Source organism: Hyla sarda, chromosome 3 (genome assembly GCF_029499605.1).
Source record: "Hyla sarda isolate aHylSar1 chromosome 3, aHylSar1.hap1, whole genome shotgun sequence".
Lineage (NCBI taxonomy): Eukaryota > Metazoa > Chordata > Amphibia > Anura > Hylidae > Hyla > Hyla sarda.
In genome coordinates, this window is record NC_079191.1 from 64,751,212 (window position 1) to 64,771,636 (window position 20,425).

The window sequence follows — 20,425 nt, forward strand, 5'->3', positions numbered from 1 at the left end:
CTCTTTGGGAGACTCATCGAGCTCATGTTCTGCCCAACAGAAAACTACAACTCCCAGCATGCCCAGACCTCATTTTCAGCCATAACTGCTAAAGTATCATTGATCTAAAGACTAGTTTCACGTCAGTCTCATTTTAGTGTGAACAGTTAAAATTGTTTTTAATATAACTATATATGCATACACACCACTTTTTGTAGAAAACATGACAAAATATACAAATTAGGTATTGTTTTAGTCACAATGACCTTTAGAAATCACATGTTTGACTAGCTTACAGTGTGAAGGAGCCCCCCGCCTCAATTTGCAATACATTTTTCCCATAACATGCTAAAAAATAAAAAATAAAGTCCTTGTGTGGCTTTTTTGCAACTGAAGAGTGCAAAAACAAAAAGTTGGCGATGTTAAGGTGTTCGAGGGTTGCATTGCACAAAGTCAGGCATTTGAAGTAGCTGAGCTAAAGCCATGATTGCGCAACAGGGGACGATTTTGGTCCTAGAGCATTAGAAAATATGAGCTTGTTTCTGTGTCACATGTCACTACTGGCTACACAGCCAAGTGCAACCTCAAATGTGAAAGAATAGGAGCCACTTTGGTCAGTAGTTTTCTCTACATCCAGTGCTGGAACCAACAAAGGAAAAAGTCTTTCCATTATAGTTTGGACCAACTTCTGGTAACAAGTAGGACACCTCTAATCCAGCCCTATATAAGAGATTCTCAATTCTAGCTCAAAGGGGGGGGGGGGGGGGGGGGGGGGGGGGTGGTTGAACCCCACAGCCTCAGTAGACCCTTACATGATGCGACAGGAAAGCCTGCCACACCTACCACTGCGTGCCCCATTGATGCTGCATGTGGGAGACTAGCAGTGCTTGTGGAGTAATGAGTGTACTAGAACATTAGGATTCTTACTATTCGGGTAGTTCGACAACTGTTTACAGTGAATGTGAAGTTTGCCATGTCGCCATCAATAGCATCTGGGCCACAGCTAGAGTCCCTCAGTCTGAGTTTAGTCAAGTCCATGTTCGGAATGTTGCTTATTCTCTTAACTGAAACTTTCATTGTTCCATCTGGAAGACACTCTGCAAGAGAAGAGAGACCGCCATTCATAGACCAGCCGCCATTCATAGACCAGCCGCCATTCATAGACCACAACAAAACCGTGCACATACCAACTGGGCTTGGAGGAGCATCACAGGAGATAATGGCATCGTGAATCATGTTTCCGGTTCGATCTCTTATAGTTATAGGAATGGTTATGGAGAGGCCTGTGGCTGTCACCTGAAGACAAATGGTGTTAACATTAACCATTTAGAGGAATTTGTCTTAAGATGCCATGATAATTAAATGAGTACTAGAACATTTCCAATTATCTGTATCAGTTACTAGTTTAAAGGGGTACTTCACTGGAACTTTAATCAACTGGTGCCAGAAAGTTAGATTTCTAAGTTACTTCTATTACAAAAAAAATTAATTCTTAATCCTTCCAGTACTTAGCAGCTGTATGCTCGTTATTTTTCTTTGAATTTCCTTTCTGCCCGACCACAGTGCTCCGACACCTCTTTCCATAGCAGAATGGGTTTTCTATTGGGATTTGCTTCTACTCTGGACAGTTCCTAAAATTGAGGTGTCAGCAGTGTAGGAGCAACAAATCCTAATAGAAAAGCCATTCTGCTATGGAAAGGTGTCAGCAGAGAGCAGTGTGGTCAGGCAGAAAAGAAATTCAAAGAAAAATAACTGGAGCATACAGCAGCTAAGTACTGGAAGGATTAAGAATTATTTTTCCCTGTCCACAGTGCTCTCTGCTGAAACCTGTCAATTTTAGGAACTGTCCAGAGAGCACTGTGGTCAGAGTTTTCCAGTGTAGTAACTCCTTTAAGCTTTCTCCCTGATGTTTTATAGAAATCTTCATGGATGATTTTTGACCAGTTTATGTAGGTTTCTAGCGATCTATGCATTTGCTCTAAAAAATAAAAGATGTTTCCCTGGCCCAAAAAAAAGTGTAACTGGTTTGTCCATAAACCCTAATAAATATATATATATCTGCAAGTCTTAAGAGTTCTTTCCTAGAACGTTACCAGTCTAGTTATTGGCACCAGTCCTAGAGCACCTGCATTGTGTTATTACTGCTATTCGAATGTTTCCCAAAGCCCAATATTAGCCAAACTTTGGTTTGGAGCACCTGTTCTTGTAAGCCAGCCACACCAGGTGCCACAAGATTCCAACATGAATGCATTTTTACCATTTTCTGTAGTATCAGTGTGAAGGGTGCAATTAACTCTTGCTCTATCATGGGCACCATATGTGGCCTTAGTCCAATAGTGGACGATAACCGCCATAATTCTACATACTGCCATTTGCAACTGCAATGAAAAGCTCCACAGCCATACAACTGTTCTCAAAACACATTTTATAGGTCATTTCCAGTTTGACCCCCTATACAAGTTAGTTAACAATTCTAGTTTGTGTGCATTATGGTAAACATTGTAGCCACATACCTCATTTGCTACAAGCCCTGATGCTACAGGAACCTGGACAACAGAATGAGTCTGGTTGGTTGACAGTAATCCACTATTTGGTGTTGCCTGCACATTCTTGATGAACACCCTCAAGCTTGGATCAAGATTTCCCAGTGCAATACTCAAAGTGCTACCACTCTGTTCACAAGGACCAACATAAGGCTGGGCTGAATGGGAGAAAAACCAAAGGTCAGACGAGCTGTGGCCGGCAGCATCCAGCACACCATATTTCTTAGCCATTCCATTTGATAGCAGAAAACATTGGACTCAAAACTAGCACAGGCTCAAAGTTTAATTAAAGCATGTGCTAGTTTTGATTTGTTAAAATCACGTAAAAAATGTACGCAATTTTTATTGGGAATTTTTCAAAGAATTAGACAAACACAACATTTAAAACAATGAACTTGGAATGAAATATAGAACAAAGATTAAGGGGGACTCTGGTGGAAAAAAGTTTTAAAGTCAACTGGTGCCAGAAAGTTAGATTTGTAAATTACTTCTATTTAAAAATCTTAACCCTTACAGTACTTAGCTGCTGTATACTAAAGATTTACTACAGAGAAAGTGGTGAAGTTCTTTTCCTGTCTGACCAGTGCTTTCTGCCGACACCTGTCCGTCTCAGGAACTGTCCAGACCAGGATCGCTTTGCCTCTACTCTGGACACCTGTCCATGTCAGGAACTGTCTAGAGAGCACTGGTCAGACTGAACAGAACTACACAATTTTCTCTGTAGTATACAGCAGCTGATAAGTACTGGAAGGATTAAGATTTTGAAATAGAAGTCATTTATATGTCTGGTTAACTTTCTGGCACCAGTTGATTTGAACATGTTTTTCCACCAGAGTTCTCCTTTAAGGCTCTGTTTTATCACGACATTTAATATGAAGGTTTGATTTCATCACTTCTCTGGTATACATTACCATTCTGACTGGTTGAGGAAAAAAAAAAACCCACTTGGCCTTCACTGGGTCAGAGGAAGGGGACACTCATGGCTAATGGTATATGCTTTACTGCACCACTTGGGTGATAGTTATTGGTAATGGTCTGATGAGGGGGGGGGGGTGGACGGGACATGCTGGAACCTGAGGACATCTGCATTATAGTTGTATGGCAGCTGTAAGATCCTTCTTATAATTCTGCACAGAAGACACTGGAAAAAATTATAGATCTGATCAGTGGGGTCTGGTCCTAATTTTTGGTGACCATATTAATACAAGTACTTAGGGAAGAGCCTTAGATGGGTCACCTTAGTGCCTAGGCTGATACGTGCGAGTGATGAGGGTGCAGAGCTGTACTGCCCTTTAGGGAGGCAATATAAGGTTTTAAGAATTAAGCACTGCAATGGATTGGGTAGGACTCTTAAGACCAACCGTTTGAAACCTCGCTTCATCCACTGACATTTTCCTGGCCCAAACCTCACTTTAGTATTTGGTGTACTTAGGACACTTTTTTAACCAGCATCTATCCTGTGGGTGATTAGCTTTGATGGGTTCTGCTTGACTTTTAACAAGTTATTTCTTGTCTGAAGATTGTTCAGCACCTTCCCTCCACCAATGATAGGACACCACTAAATAGCAGCTGCGCTAGTATATAATTCTTAGACATTCTACTCACGGATGAAGCATTCAATAGTCCCAGATGTAGTGAAGTTTTCCCCATTCGGTATAATTGTGAACCCAAATGTTACATTTAAAGTGAAGAGAATGCCATCTGGGAAAGTCTGAAACAAAGAATTGGTCTTGTAAAAATGTCCGATAGTTCTTGGATATACAGGAGTGAAAAGTCTACAAAGACTAAGGGGGAGATCTATCAAGAGATGTCTGTTAGTATAGACAAAAAATTGGTGGAAATGTTATCTTTGACTAGCATGCGCCTTATTCATCAATAATGTGCAGCGTGATTAATAAGGTGCAGCTCTCCTTTAGTGTGAAAAGTTGTCTAAAGTACACTTTTCTTAAAACATAAAAAAAAAAACCAGAGGCCTGGGTTCTCAAACCGTGGTACACGTACCCATTGGGGTACGCCATGGGTTGAGCATTGGTATGCAAAAGCGCCTACAAATACTGGCAAGTACTTGTCAGCACATAGCTGGGCAAACCTCCAGCTTTTGCTAAACTACAATTCTCAGCATGCAGTGACAAAAGGGCATGCTGGGACTTTTAGTTCTGCAACAGCTGGAGGCACACTGGTTGCAAAACAGAGTTTGTTACATAAAACAGTTTTTCCCAACCCGTGTGCCTCCAGATGTTGCAAAACTTCAACTCCAAGCATTACCAGACTGCCAAGGCATGCTGGGCGTTGTAGTTCTGTAACATCTGGCACTGCAGATGTTGCCAAACTACAACTCCCAGCATGCCTGGACTGTCTGGGCATGCTGGGAGTTGTAGTTTTGCAACATCTGAAAGCACAGATTGTTGACCACTGCACAGTGGTCTCCAAACTGTGACCCCCAGTGGTGTAGCTTTGCGCTAAAAAAAAAAAAAAAAAAAAAAAAAGGTACATTTGTGCACAAAATAGCGACTTGACAAGTTGTAAATGATAAATACGTCACCATTGCATGGTCAAAAAGAAAAAGTTCCAGGGGTTAGGCAAAAAAGTAAAAAAACTGTCTATATAAAAAGACGAATCTCAAAATATGCTGCTTGCGCCTGAGCTGCGCCTAAACAGGAGAAAAAAAAAAAAAAAAAAAAGCTCTAAATGCCGTGATAAATCTCCCTCCAAGTGCTCCAACAATGAACCTCAAGCTGCAGTACAGGTAAATTTACTGAATATATCATCAATTCATATGCAGGAGTTTGAAGTCTTGAACCCTGGATTTCACGTCTGCCAGCGTTTCCACTTAAAAAGTAGCTGAATGATGAACTACACAAGTTGATACGAACAGAACTAGGGTGCAGAGTACTGCTAAATACAACAGGAACCGCAACCCTATTGCAGACAGTGTAGGCATTCTAGCATGCTTAGAACTGTGCAAATCTGTCTACAGCCTCCGTTTCCCAGATTTAAAAGAGAAAATAAAATAAATTCACACAAGGCAACTTTCAGGGGAAACATTGGGCTGTCTACACCTGTAGATAGAGTAGACCACTTAAAATGTATAGACTCCTGAACAGACCTCATACCCAGCATGCATTATAGGGAGGATACGTCCACACAACTGGAACATAGGAGCAGCCTGAAAACGGAATCTCAGGTCTGAAACTGGATGTAGGAATGAAGCTTGTAAACTAAAAAGATTATACTAAACACATTGTGTCTGTTGCATCATTTAGGGCCTAAACCAGACCACTTGTTTTATTAAAAGCCCCTTATATAAAGTCAGACAATACCTCTGTAGACACGTGTACATCACTGAAAGGAACATGAAGGATGTAGATCAAAGTTCCATTTGTCTGGGTTAAATTCTGAATGGTGTATCCCATGTTAAGACCTTGAGGAATTGTCAATATGGCATCACCGACTGTCAGACTAACCAACTGGACATCCGGGAGAAATGTTCCAACCGTGACGTTAAAGATTTGAGTTGATGGTATGGTTTCTGGAAGAGAGAGAACATGTTATAATATTTGGAGTGTGACCCTGGCTCTCCTGTAATGACTTACCATTGATGATGATAGGTGGTTGTGCTTGGAAGGGCGTTACAATATCCTTAATGATTGTGTATTTTGTGATTCCCCAGCTGTCATCTACCCACACATTTTCAAGAAACGGGCGAATGTTGTAGGTTACCCCATGCTGGAAGTTGAGAACACGGCTCTGGAAATAGAGTATAGAAGGTCACAAGTATTCCACAGATCTACAGTGTGATCAAGTATTATAACTGCATGTACCATATTTTTCGCCGTATAAGACGCACTTCTTCCCCAAAACAGGGGGAAAAAAAAAAAAAAAAAAAAAAAAAAAAAAAAAAAAGAAAAAAAGTCGGTATGTATTATGCGAATACACCCCTATCGGGGCGGTCCCTGCGGCCATCAACGGACGAGACCCGCGGCTAATACAGGACATCACCGATCGCGGTGATGCCCTGTATTAACCCTTCAGACACGGCGATCAAAGCTGGCCGCCGCGTCTGAAGGGAAAGTGACACTAACCCGGCTGTTCAGTCGGGCTGTTTGGGACCGCCACAATTTCACCGCGGCGGTCCCGAACAGCCGGGTTAGTGCTTACAGGACACCGGGAGGGACCTTACCTGCCTCCTCGGTGTCTTCTCCGTTCAGGGATCCCCTGTATGGCCGGCGCTCTCCTTCCTCGTCATCACGTCGTCGCGTATGTGTGTCTGCGTGCGTAACGATGTGATGACGGCGACGGACAGCGAGGATACCCGGCCAGCAGCAGAGACGTTCCAGAGCGACGGGGACACGGTGACAGCGATGGAGCGACATCCAGGGCAACGGTGACTAGTCTGGAGCGGCGGGGACACGTGAGTATTACCTCCTATGCAGTGGTCTTCAATCTGCGAACCTCCAGATGTTGCAAAACTACAACTCCCAGCATGCCCGGACAGCCAACGGCTGTCCGGGCATGCTGGGAGTTGTAGTTTTGCAACATCTGGAGGTTCGCAGATTGAAGACCACTATTTGGTTCAAAATCTTTTTTTTAGATTTTGCCCCTAAAAATTGGGTGCGTCTTATACGCCGGTGCGTCCGATAGGACGAAAAATACGGTACTTCATATAGTTTAGACCCATAGTATCTTACCCTTTGACAGACATCACTAGGAACTTTTGATGATTACCTTATAATATCCCCCAGCAGCTCCATAAGGTATTCTTGCTGTAGTTTCTGTGTTGCTGTCCACAACCTCATACTTCCTATAACGGATCTCTGCATCTGTGAGATTCCGAAGGTCAACACCAAACTGGATTTGGCTGCTCTTTATGACTTTTGCACCAGTGAGAAGGGGAGAAATGCTCTTTGGTACAGTCCACACAATCCAGCCACTCATAAACTTCACGTCCTCTAGAAATAAAAATTAGAGTAACTTTTTATAAATCTATATTCTATCATGGGGGATTGTATGGCAAATCATGCTGCAGAAAACGTTCCCCTTCAATCCCTTGCAGATTTCTCCACACCCGGTAGACACTCCGGTGACTACATGACATTCACTGTAGAAACCAGCGTTTCCTAACCAGGGTTGAACTACAACTCCCAGCATGCCTGGACAGCCAAAGGCTGTTAAGGCATGCTGGGAGTTGTAGTTTTGCAACACTGGAGGCTGAGTAGAGATGAGCGAACTTACAGTAATTCAATTCGTCACAATTTTCTTGACTCGACAGTTGCTGACTTTATCCTGCATAAATGAGTTCAGTTTTCAGATGCTCCGGGCGGCTGGAGATTTTCTCCTTGGACTCTATCCACCTTTTCCAGCCCACCGGAGCACCTGAAAGCTGAACTAATTCATGCAGGCTAAAGTCAGCAACCGCCGAGCCAAGAAGTTTGTGACGAATTGAATTACTGTAAGTTCGCTCATCTCTACTGGTGAGGTCACTGTACTTACATTACTTGTATTGATCCTGAGTAATGTCCTGTTATACTTCAGAGCTGTACTCGCTATTCTCCTGGTGTTGGGGGGGGGGGGTCGGATGGTTTGTCCCTCCCCCTTAATATATAAGGGGCTGCTGCCACTAAACTCTTGCTCTTATCTCCTGCACTCCAAAGCAAGCACATCAATCTGTATCTCATCATCAATTCAAGCTAGGCCTGAAGCCTTATCTTCCGCAGACACTAAACAGAGTTATCCAGCTCAAAACTACTACAATCCTGTGTGACTACTGCAACGCAATCAAATCAGTATCAGTGGCTGCAAATCAAAGCTCATTGCACTCAAGTCCCAGCAAACTTGTGAGGAACCTGAACTATCTATACAAAGACTGTTAACTGCAGTTGCATAATATATGCAGTAAAGTTTATTCTGGTTTTCATCAATATCTGTGGACATTCATTTTTCTACTGTTTATGGGATGTTGGCGGTAGGACCATTACCCTAAGGAAACCGCACCCTGGCATCATGACAAAGGGTTAATACCAATACCCTACACTACCACTCCACCCCATTGCATCCTTCCACGTAGTCACCACAATGTTGTGTGGAGATCCCTGATTTTAAGTAACTGCCAACCAGGACCTGCATGATGTAGAGGGAGCGTGCGCCCCCCCCCCCCCCCCCCCCTCCCCTGCAATGTGGGGCCCAGAGCACGAGTTCCAAAGATAATCCGGCCCTGTCCAGAGGTTGCAGTAAAGAATTTTGATCTGACTGGAATGAACTAAACAGTTTCTTCTAAGAGCATACAGCAGCTGATAAGTACTGAGGGATTAAGATTTCTAAATTAAACTCCTGTGCCCAGGCTGCAAAAAATAAAATAAAAAACCCTTAACTCCCCTTCCCATGTTCCCAGTGAGATTTTGGCATCTTTTTCCTTTGGTGCTTCGAAAAATTGCAGGCAGTGTAACATTGGCCGCAGTGATGTCCGGCCTCAGCCAGTGATGGACTAAGCGCACTGTCATGTAAGGAGCCCGGGCAGCAGGGAGAAGGTGGGGTCCAGGCTCCTTACATGACAGTGTGCTCAGCCTATCACTGGTGGAGGCGGACATTGCTGCAGCCAGTGATATGCTGCCTGCACTGTGATGTTTTGAGCCTAAGAAGCCAGTAGCACTGGAGGAACAGGACGCCAATATCTCCACAATGGGAGAACGTAGGAATGAGAGTTAAAGTTTTTTTTTTTTTCCCCCCAGTCCAGGCACTTAAAGGGTAGCTCCCACCAAGTACTATATAATCTAATATGTCCTTACCTAGTAGTAATCTAGCCCTAACCCCCTACCTGGCTTCAAACATTTTTTTAAATCGCTTTAATAGAGCAGATTTAGTGCTTCTAAATCTGCTCTATAAAGCAGGGCAGGAAGCAGCGCTTCCCAAAGTCCCTGACTCCTTGCTGGGCGCTTGCTTCCACCCTCACAGTCTATGCAGCGCTCCTGTCGGGAGCGCACATAGATGATCTGCTAATAGCACGGCAGGCAGCTCCGGGTCTCCTCCTCCCCTTTTAGCTGTGCATGTGCTATCCAGGGAGGAGGAGTAGAGGAGCATCGCCGGCCTGCCGTGCACGTTGAAAAACTACAACTTCCAGTATGCCCATACAGCTGTCAGGGCATGCTTGCTGTTTTTTTCAGCACTGTTTGAGAAACTCCTGTGTAATCAGGGTGCCTCCAGCTGCTGCAAAACTACAACTCCCAGCATGCCCTGAAAGCTGATGACTGTATGGTCATGCTGGGAGTTGTATAAAGTATTATAAGACCTCAGATCACACTTACCCAGAGGATCAGCGCAGCAATGAGTGTGCGCTCTGCCACGAGGCAGGGTAACGAGGCCAGTGGAGCTGGCCAATGTGTACATCCCCAGCTATCAGCGTGCTCGCTCTCACCTGTTTGATTGACAGGCGGGAGCGAGCACCGCAGTGACTGAATTTCGACTCATTTGCCAGGCTGAAATGAGTCGAAATTCTGTAGTGATGTCACTGCCGAACGCATTTGGCCACTAGGAGGGCGACCCCTAGTGGCTGAGTTTAAAAGTGATTTTAAAACTGGTTTTAAATTAAAGTATATTTGAGATATGTCGTAGTACTTAAGTACTACAACATATCAATTTTTTTTATATCATGACATGGCCCATTTAAAGTTAGTTTGTTTTTTTAACCAGTGTGAACATAGCCTTAAAGGAGAACTGTGTTAAATTATATCAGTGAGAACATGGTTTTCTATTAATCTGTCCTTAATATTTTGATTGCTGGGTCCCACAAATTACAAGACACTGCCTCATTTTATCTCCAAGCACTGTACTACAACATCTTTCAGTCCCATCAGAAATAAGTGTTCACTACATACATGCTCTGCTGCAGTCCCAGCAGGCCCCAGTGATCGCTTCCCAAGGCAAAACTTTAAAACAGCATTTAAGAACCTTACCTCAAAAGCATGATCCAGACCAGATATGGAAACTTACCCACTGGGCAGGCCACAGCATTGTCAACCAAGTAGATAAACCAGTGCTGTTTGTAGAATAGTGTAGCTCTAAGAGTTGAGAATGACACACCACCAGTCTGAAAAAGCAAGATAGAAACTTACTGATGGCAATATGAAGAGCGTGTGGGAAGTGAGGTTTGGACATGTAATGGGGAAAGAACCAGGCCTCGTTACCCTTTGAAGAACAGCTTGGCTAGCGTTGTAGGGGGCCCTCAACAAGATCCTGGATTCTGTTGTGTTAATACCATAGCCTATGTCCTGTGCCGCATCGATAAGCATGGTTGTTTTCTGGGTTGTAGACAGATGAAACACCACTTGCCATACAGACATGAATCCGCTCACTGCCTGAATAAATAAATAAAATATATTGAACCTTAAACAGCTGCCCAAAATTTTTAAAGAGTACATCCTGTCCAGCTGCAACATCTTTGCCTTAGCTAAAGCACAGGCAGGGACAAAGTCCAGTGAGTGTGGGAATAGCACTACTTGTGCTCACTCCTGTCCTATCAGACTGCAGCATGAACAGGAGGGGGTTACAGAGCAGCCTGCAGTGATTGGATAAGGAGACCCAGAACAGGATTCCTAGCCAATTGAGCAAAAGGTATTAGAAAAATATAGATGAAAGACAAATATGTACATGGTCAGGATAAAGGTACCGAGTTACACAATAATTTTTTGATTAAATGGCAGTCTATTGCATATTGTAGTAAGACACACGTCTCTCAAGGGGTACTTTATCGCTGGCTAGTCACCACACTCCTCCCAACTTCTGTTATTCACTGTGCCTGTTCCCAGTTTGGGCAGATTCTTCTTGATGCAATGTAATTCCCTTCCATAAGATTTACTCCGCTTACCTGGGTAAATGCAGTTGACCAGTCCTCTGGCTCACTTCTGAAAGCTTCTTCTGAAATAACTGGAATCTTCCTTCTGACTGACACCTGGAAGAATAAAAAGGCTGGATGGTCCACAAACCATAAGCTTTTTATGGTGAACACATTGGCTTTTTAAAGGCGCTACAGAGACATGGCCAAAAATTTAACCAGGTACTCTAAGGGGTATAAAAAGTTGCTAAATATTTTGTTAACAAATACCACTGTTATGTTTTTTTGTCTAGTCAATAACCCCCCCCTCCCTCCCAAACTGAATCATGCTCACATTTAGGAGGATTAGGAATCTGTCCTGTGTGCCGAGACCCAACCCTACATTCTGCAGGGTAGAATCTCAGAGAGTTCTTACCTCCATGTAGTTTCTCTCACAAATAATTTCACGGGGGCTCCATATGTACGGGCAGGTGACCATTTTCACATAGGTCACAGCATCTCCCATACCACGACTGCTTGCCATCTCAATCTTCACTGATTGAGTGTAGTAGGTGTCATTCTGTAGGACAAGTTACCATCAATACTGTGTAGAAACCCAGACATCCATAGCTGAAGGAATGAACTTCTTACCCTAATCTGAGTATAACAGCTGTAGAGAGACGACCTGAATGAGATGCTCCCCCAGTCATCATAGGTTATGGTGTACCCGCACTGCGTAGCTACATGATCGGTAATCTCATGGGCTTCTCCAGACTGGTCTGCAGAAGAGTTGCAAAGTTCAGCTTAATAGCAGTATCCATGAATGGATGCCTGGTGAGTATGGTTGACATCCAGTAATGCTTTCTCATGCGACAAAAAAATAAATAAATAGTGCTCTAGGTAAAGTATGCCTAGATGGGTTGACAGTGGTAAGTGAAAATTACACTTCTCTGCTTAGGAGTTATGCTCTTGGCACAACGCCATCTGATGATTAAAAATCACAATGGGGGAGATCAAAACCTGTCCAGAGGAAAAGTTGCCTATAGCAACCAGCTTGCTTTCATTTTTAACAAAGCGTTTTGTGGAGTCTCGGTACCTGCGTGTGTGGGTCCCCTTAGCCAGAGTCCCTAGGACGTCAAGGTCCCTATTGTCTAGTTCACCCCTGGTCACCTCTCATCCAGATAGTTATTGCGCTAATAATTTATTTAGGAAGCATGTAAATATGATATCAATGTCTATAAATAGTTTATTACCTGTCTATAGCGTAGCAGGACCTGCGGGTCATGTGGTCAGGTGAACTCTATGGTATTTCTGCTTAAGGACCTTTGGAGGTCCCTGTGACGTAGTCAATCCCATCACACTGTAACCGTGAATGACGGATGTTCGGACCAGTCAGATTCACCCCGCCCATATAAGGAGCGGCGGCCATTGTTCCCTCTTGTTCCTAGACTGTCAAACGAGCAGGATCTGCGCAGATGTCTATCGCAGTGAGTTAGGCCTGAGCCTTGCGGCAACGATACATTCAGGATCGCGAGTATCAATCCCTAAGCACTCTGCGGGATCACCGGACCTTATCTATCCCCTAAATCCGGATGGATCTGCAATAATTACCCTAAATTCAGAGACTTTAATTTCATTCAAGGTCCGCAACAATTGTCAGTCATTGAGATAGAGACTGTTTGCCTGAGACTGTTATTGTTCATTGGATGTACCACAAGCATCTAAGTAAAGTTCTTCAAGTTAAAGTTCAACTACTGTGGATCTTCAGTCATTTTCTTACATGCACCTATTGTTACTGGGAAGGGCTGTGATAGGCCGGAGAATTACCTCAGCATACTAACCCTCAGCCTGGCGTCACGAACTATAGGGTTAACATTAATCCCTCATTTACCAAAACAATACCCCCACTACCATCACCCCCCCCCCCCCCCCCCAAGGGCCACCACACTTTGCAAAAGGAAAGCAGAAAGCTTCTTCTGGACAGGTTTGGTAAATCTCCCCTATAGGTCCTGAAGCAGGGGTTCGCCTGGGCATAGACACAGCTAGTCCAGCACAGCAAGGATACTTTCACACAGTGTGATGGCTGCCGGGGAGAGAAAAAAAATAAATAAATAAATGTTTGATGGCAGTTCTTGATGGGGCACAATCAGTTTTTTGGATGATACTAGGACAAGTAAAAAAAATAAAAAAAATAAACACCCCGTAAACATTTAATACATTTGTCACATATTATCACCGCACAAATTGAAAGGTGTCAAAAATGTTCACCTACACCACCTTTGATGAATTCCCCATATGATTAATATATGTATACTCTTGTACTGTGGAGAGATACAATGGGGACATTGTATGTACACCATTTTAATTCCTATTATGTGGAGATCTTTTTTGTGCACATTTCAAATCCTCTATGTTATGGTGGTTGGTGGACACTTATTTTTGCAGTGGATAGGGAGTTGTACGCTTTTTCGAGCACAGCAACATTTTGTGCAACCCTACACCATGAATAAGGATATGCAGAAATGTGCCAGATTATTGACCGAGGTACCATGAGGGGTTTTTCTAAATTTGCACAAAATTATCCACCATGCGCACAATAAGTTTTGCACAACAGCAAAGACTAATTAAAATAAAAATCCAATACATAACATTTATAAATGTCTTCCATTGTGCACATCACTAGTTCAATCATCTTTTGTAGCACACACTTCAATTTATTCAGTTCAGGGGTGAGGGCCTGGTGATGTGTGGTAGCCCAGTACTGAAGTTGCTACCCTGTACGGCAGCCTCCCTGCATCTGTTCTACTCTAATTGTATATTATCCCTATGTTACGTATATAAGAATGCGGTTTCTTTAAAGAGGCATTGTCATTTTTGAAAACTATATATGTTATAGAACTAGGTTATATAAATTTATAAAAAAATAAATAAAATTTCCCCCAGAAATCTAATCGAAAAATAGCCACCACTAGGGGATGTCTGTCTTTAGCCAGACAGACTAGTCTTTATTTTGCAGCATACAGATACCGTCCGTAAAGCATGCCGGTATCCAGTATAGGAGATTTCTGCTGTATGCCATACAGCTTATGCATGGGCACGCATTGCCTGTGAATGTGGGTAAACTCTCATGCCAACATGATTAGCATCCAACTTTACTAGGAAGTAGATAAAACAGATACTGTGCTTTTATCTATAAAATCCTTGCACTGATTTTATAAAGATTATTCTTATATTTATCCATTTTATCCTGTTCTGAACTCTCCATAATGTCTTAGGAATACTGCAGGCAAGCTCCAAGCATCTTCCTCTGTGTAACATGTACAGCATGAAACCAGATGAAAGGGTTACAGAGTAGAGTGCGGTGATTGGCTGACTGCCCAGGCTCCCTCCTGAGATGAGTCACTACTGAGGGAAAGACTGACACGCCCCCTCCAGCCTGCCTGATGGAAAAGTAACTGAGCAGCAGATAAATGCTTCTCTGGATTTAAAGATCATAGAGACATAAAACATATGTACACGATCAGGAACAGGTAATGAGTAACTTTTTTGGAACTATGACAGGTACGCTTTAAGGTTAACATGTGGTCATGTAAGTTGTCATGGGACCCCACCAGAGTCTCCCCCATAAAGAGCCCTGGGAGGAGTCTCTTATTTCCAGAGTCTGCAGATGCAGTCCAGCCTAAAAGTGTGTCTGGAGTCATGACGAGGCCTCAAGTCAAATCTGCAGCCACAAGTCTACAAGTTAGCTAAAGTCACAGCTTAGTCTGTCCCGTCAAGTCAATGTGACCTGCACTAAATTGTCCAAAACCTCTGCAAGCCCTTAAGGTCTCTGAAGTCACTGGTCACCTCCGTGGGCCGTCACTCAGTAAATCTACCGTTGTCTGTAACTTTGCGTCAGTCATTATTTCCCCTGTGCCTAGCCCAGGATCCAGCTGTACACTTTCAGGTGGTATTGAGGATAAACCACGTCCTGGCATCATGACCACAAGGGGTTAATGCCATCTGCCCTGCATCACAGATGTTTATCCGCTTTTCTGGAGGAACCTCTCCTTGTTTCAATTGTATACATTTTCATGAAATAAATATTCCTATCCCCACACTATTCTTTGTCTGCATATGGCCAAGCACATGTGTCTTTTTACATGAAATACCAGCTGTTCTTTTATGCTATTTATCCTGATAAACACCTAGTTGTGGCCTCAAAACTGAACTGTACAAGAGCACCCTACAAGGGCTCCATCAAAATGATTGTCTGCTCATTACATCTTATATGCCCTCAATAGTTATCGACCTTCGCATCATCCCGTGTGATCAGGGGTTCAGTGGCCGACAATGTTAGAAAAGGCATTCCAAAAAAATAAAAATAAAAATCACAGGAGAATGCAGCAGCACACTGCTAGCACAAAGATACAGAAAACATGAAATGCTATATTGCTACAATGCAAAAAAAAAAATGAGATGAGAGAACTTAGTGATTTGATTCGTCACGAACTTCGGCAGTTGCTGACTTTATCCTACATCAATTAGTTCAGCTTTCAGGTGCTCCGGTGGGCTGGAAAAGGTGGATACAGTCCTAGGAGAGAATCTCCAGCCCACCGGAGCACCTGAAAGCTGAACTCATTTATGCAGGATAAAGTCAGCAACTGAGTTGAGCAGTTTGTGACGAATCGAATTACTGCAAGTTTGTTTATCTCTACAAAAAATGAAGTTTAGGTGCTTTGCTCAACATTTGGCCAAATGACTTTCCAAGTCTGGTAACAGAGGTACATTCACAGTGTAGGGTCTGTCCCAATGAGGTCACCTTATTGTGGTGGGATGGTCAAATGGTGAGCAGAGCACCTAAATTTTCTCATTTTTTTTGCATTGTAGCAATATAGCATTTCATGTTTTATCTATCTTTGTGCTACTGCATTCTCCTGTTTATGTATATTCAGCCTAGCAGCATGCACCTGTATGCAGGGGCCATGCAGTAGTTTGTTATCTGTATGTGCTGGCCAACTTATCCTCTATTTAAAAAAATAAAAATAAAAAAAGTGTAGACCTAGCCCAACTCCCAGAGCCTTTGTTTGCTGCCATCCAATCCCTCAATCTAGTGGTTGAGACAGCATTGGAAAATTGCTTGCCAGCTCAACTTTAGTACTTTTTTTTGCTTAATTATAGCCCAAATTACTGTGTGGGAACATACCTTAATGTAGTGTGCGGTGTGGCTAAAATTTGCAGCCACACCAATCTCAGGACACCCCCTTGCTCAGGTTAATGTTAATTCCTGGCAGTAAGCATAAAGTTGGCAGGAAAAAAATAAAATAAATATAAAAAAAAACAAAAAAAAAAAAAACACTTTAGTCAGCCAGTCCGTCCCAAGTCTCAATTCAGCATGGGCTGTCAATGATCTCAAATGCAACAGCTACAAGTCCCAGCAAGGCTGCCAGGTTCAGCCTGCAATAAAGTCTGTACTGTGGATTTTAACAACGATTCCTGCCTCAGTAAAGAGTTATCTGTAACCTTGCATCAATTTCCCTGTGCTTGGCCCAGGAGAAGCAATCTTAATCTTGGACTATGTATGGTAACTGTGCCCTGGCATCATGAAGTGAACATCTCACCTGTATCACCACATTTAGCTTCCATTTACTACAGTATTGCACTGCACAACCACAACACAGGTCCAATTTAATGCCGGTGTAGTGAAGAAATATACACTGGCAAAACCTGGACCTCTCATGGCTCAGCCCAACATAGGCTTCCAGTTGATCCATTATTAAAGTTAATAGAATTGATTTATTTGGAAACTCACCAATTGCTGAAAATCTTACATATTTCTTAAGAACATCTTGTGCAGGTAAGTAGAGTTCCATCAGCGACCTCTGGCAGCTGGACAATATGAAACCTAAAGCAACAGATCTGGTTAGTGGTGAAGATGTCTCCTGGTCCCTCCTGACTTCTAGAAGAGGCCATTACCTGAACTCGTGCTTTGTTGTGTGCAGACTTCTGTGGCCAAAACAGCTGCCAGGATCGTCAACCTGAAAAACCAAAGTGTAACTAGTTATACCCACATGAAAATATGAGAAATATGTAAACATGTTGTTATATACAGACATACTACAAAGCTATGGGAACTCTAAGCCACTATTTAACATGAGATTCTCTAGGTGCAATGCTTCTAGGCATACCACCACAACATTTCTCAGTCAACCCATTATGGTCCTGTACAGATATAGATACTGAAGAAACATGTACCGTAGTACTACAGCATGCTTCAGAATCCCCAGTATAATGAACATACTATATAGTATTAAACCAGACTTGAGCCTTAAAGGGGTACTCCGGTGGTTAATTTTTTTGACTATAGGGCATCTTTTGTAAGCTTTGTTTTTTGCAATATACATGTGTTATATGTTTTGGCAGCATGTATGCCTTTTCCTTTCCTGTTTGTTGGGCAGGAAGTTCTGTAGTTCAGAGGGTTTTCTTTTACTGTTGTCCACAGTTCTGAGTCTGTGGTGGACAAAATGTCAGTTTTTTTTCCTCTGTCTGCAAGAGAGGAATAAGCCACGCCCCCTCATCTCATCCAGCTGAGTACACAGCTCCTCACCTCCCCTCCCCCTGCTCTGTATTCTAAGGACGCAGGTCTGCACAGGAGAAGGACCTCACAGAGAAGATAAGTGTTATCTGAAGGGGAGGATGAGAAGGTGCATGGGCTGGGGAAGAAATCTCATACTGGGAATGATCTCTATGGGGAGATTTATCAAAACCTGTGCAGAGGAAAACTTGCCCAGTTGCCCATAGCAACCAGATTGAAAGCAGCAAGCTGATTGGTTGCTATGGGCAACTGGGAAAGTTTTCCTCTGCACAGGTTTTGATAAATCTCCCCTATATGTGAAGAGGGAGGGAGGGGAGGACTCCTGAATGACACATGCTGGGAGTTGTAGTCCCTGTAGTGTGTATATGCTAGTGTTTACAAACCAGTGTGCCTCCAGCTGTTGCAAAACTACAACTCCCAGCATGCCCTGACAGACTGGGCATGCAGGGAGTTGTAGATTTGCAACAGCTGGAGGTACACTGGTTGGGAAACACTGGTGTATGCCCTACAGAGATGTGGTGAACTACAACCCCCAGGAGGCTACAGAGGCAGCATGCTGGTGTTATACCACAGACTGAAGACTCCTGAATGACATGCTGGGAGTTGTAGTCCCGTGTGTATGACAGTGTATCCCAACCAAGGCTGATTATATTAATGTGCTGTGTATAAGGGGGCTGACCTGGGAAAATAGTAGGGTGGGTAAAGGGCGAAAAAAAATGTACAAGGTACATTCACACAGGCAGGTTTACAGTAAGTTTCCTGCTTCAAGTCAGCACATACTCCTAGCAGTAAGCTTACTGTAAACCGCCGCCAGTGTGAATGTAACTTAAAAACACTACACTACCACATAAAGGGTAACACACTACATATACTCCCTTTACACTGTCCAATAAAAAATGAAAAAAGTATTGTACAGCAGTGTTTCCAAAATGGAGCCTCCAGCTGTTGCAAAACAACAACTCCCAGCATTTCCGGACAGCCACTGGCTGTCCAGGCATGCTGGGAGTTTAGCAACAGCTGGAGGCACCCTGTTTGGGAATCACTGGCGTAGAATACCCCTATGCAATCCCTAATTTAGTCCTCAAATGCGCATGGCGCTCTCCCACTTTAGAGCCCTGTTGTATTTCAAGGCAACAGTTTAGGGCCACATATGGGGTATTCCCGTAGAAATTGCACTACAAATTTTGGGGGCTTTTTCTCCATTTACCCCTTATGAAAAAAGAAAGGTTGGGGTCTACACCAGCCTGTTAGTGTAAAAAAAAAAAAAAAAATTTGTTACGCAATTTCTCCTGAGTACGGAAATACCCCATATGTGGGCGTAAAATGCTCGGCAGGCGCACAACAAGGCTCAGGAGTGAGCGCGCCATGTACATTTGAGGCCTAAATTTGTTATTTGCACAGGGGTGGCTGATTTTACAGCGGTTCTGACAAATGCAAAATACTGACATGTGACCCCATTTTGGAAACTACACCCCTCACGGAACGTAACAAGGGGTATAGTGCACCTTAACAGGGACAAAGTCTCATTAAAGTTGGATGGGAAAATGAAAAAAAATTTCACTAAAATGCAGGCGTTACCCTAAATTTTTCATTTTCACAAGGGAATGTAGGAAAATGCCCCCAAAATTTGTAGCCCCATTTCTTCTAATTAAGAAAATACCCCATATGGGGATGTAAAGTGCTCTGCTGGCGAACTACAATGCTCAGAAGAGGAGCGCCATTGGGATTTTGAAGTGAAAATTTGTCCGGAATTTAAAGGCCACGTGTTTACAAAGCCCCCGTAGTACCAGAACAGTGGATCTCCAACATGTGACCCCATTTTGGAAAAACTACACCCCTCATGTAATAAGGGGTACAGTGAGCATTTACACCCCACAGGGGTCTGACAGATTTTTTAGAACAGTGGTCTGTGAAAATGAAAAGTAAAATTTTTAATTTTCTCAGCCCACTGTTCCAAAGATCTGTCAAATTCCAGTGGGGTGTAAATGCTCACTGCACCCCTTATTAAATTCTGTGAGGGTGTAGTTTCCAAAATGGGGTCACATGTGGGGGGGGGGGTGCTTTGTAAACGCACATGGCCCCTGACTTCCATGCCAAACAAATTCACTCTTCACTTGACGTCCACACATGGGGTATGTCCATACTCAGAAGAAATGGGGTTACAAATTTTGGGGGCAATTCTCTCCTATTACCCCTTCTAAAAATTTTAAATTTGGGGGGGGGGAACTGAATTTTAGTGATTTTTCTTATTTACACATCCAACTTTAACAAAAAAAAAAAAAAGTCGTGAAATACCTGTGAGGTGTTAAGGAAAGTACAAGGGGGTACAGTGAGCCTTGAGGGGTGTAGTTTCCAAAATAGTATGCCATGTGGGTATTTTTGCTGTTCTGGCAACATAGGGGCTTCCTAAATGCTACATGACCCCCAAAACCATTTCAGCAAAATTTGCTTTCCAAAAGCCAAATATGACTCTTCTGAGCATTGTAGTTTGTCCGCAGAGCATTTTACGTCCTAACATGGGGTATT

General features: G+C 43.1%; 1 protein-coding gene across 4 annotated transcripts in view; it reads right to left on the reverse strand.

The window, feature by feature from the left end:
- Nucleotides 1-20,425, reverse strand: part of LOC130360564 (zona pellucida sperm-binding protein 2-like) — a 59,602-nt gene that overhangs the window by 5,021 nt on the left and 34,156 nt on the right. For 2 of the 4 annotated variants that reach the window (XM_056563091.1, XM_056563089.1), the window contains exons 2-15: nucleotides 17,281-17,342; nucleotides 17,117-17,209; nucleotides 11,977-12,104; nucleotides 11,762-11,905; nucleotides 11,380-11,463; nucleotides 10,700-10,870; nucleotides 10,506-10,602; nucleotides 7,248-7,471; nucleotides 6,116-6,269; nucleotides 5,843-6,051; nucleotides 4,128-4,233; nucleotides 2,493-2,680; nucleotides 1,167-1,275; nucleotides 907-1,076 (exon numbers count right to left, since the gene is read on the reverse strand). In XM_056563091.1, the coding sequence (XP_056419066.1) occupies nucleotides 907-1,076; nucleotides 1,167-1,275; nucleotides 2,493-2,680; nucleotides 4,128-4,233; nucleotides 5,843-6,051; nucleotides 6,116-6,269; nucleotides 7,248-7,471; nucleotides 10,506-10,602; nucleotides 10,700-10,870; nucleotides 11,380-11,463; nucleotides 11,762-11,905; nucleotides 11,977-12,104; nucleotides 17,117-17,177 (1,845 nt within the window). In that variant the 5' untranslated portion in view covers nucleotides 17,178-17,209; nucleotides 17,281-17,342. Of the gene's footprint in view, nucleotides 1-906; nucleotides 1,077-1,166; nucleotides 1,276-2,492; nucleotides 2,681-4,127; nucleotides 4,234-5,842; nucleotides 6,052-6,115; nucleotides 6,270-7,247; nucleotides 7,472-10,505; nucleotides 10,603-10,699; nucleotides 10,871-11,379; nucleotides 11,464-11,761; nucleotides 11,906-11,976; nucleotides 12,105-17,116; nucleotides 17,210-17,280; nucleotides 17,343-17,911; nucleotides 18,036-18,071; nucleotides 18,082-20,425 lie in introns of those variants that run through there. The other 2 variants (XM_056563092.1, XM_056563090.1) reach the window with 2 other exon arrangements.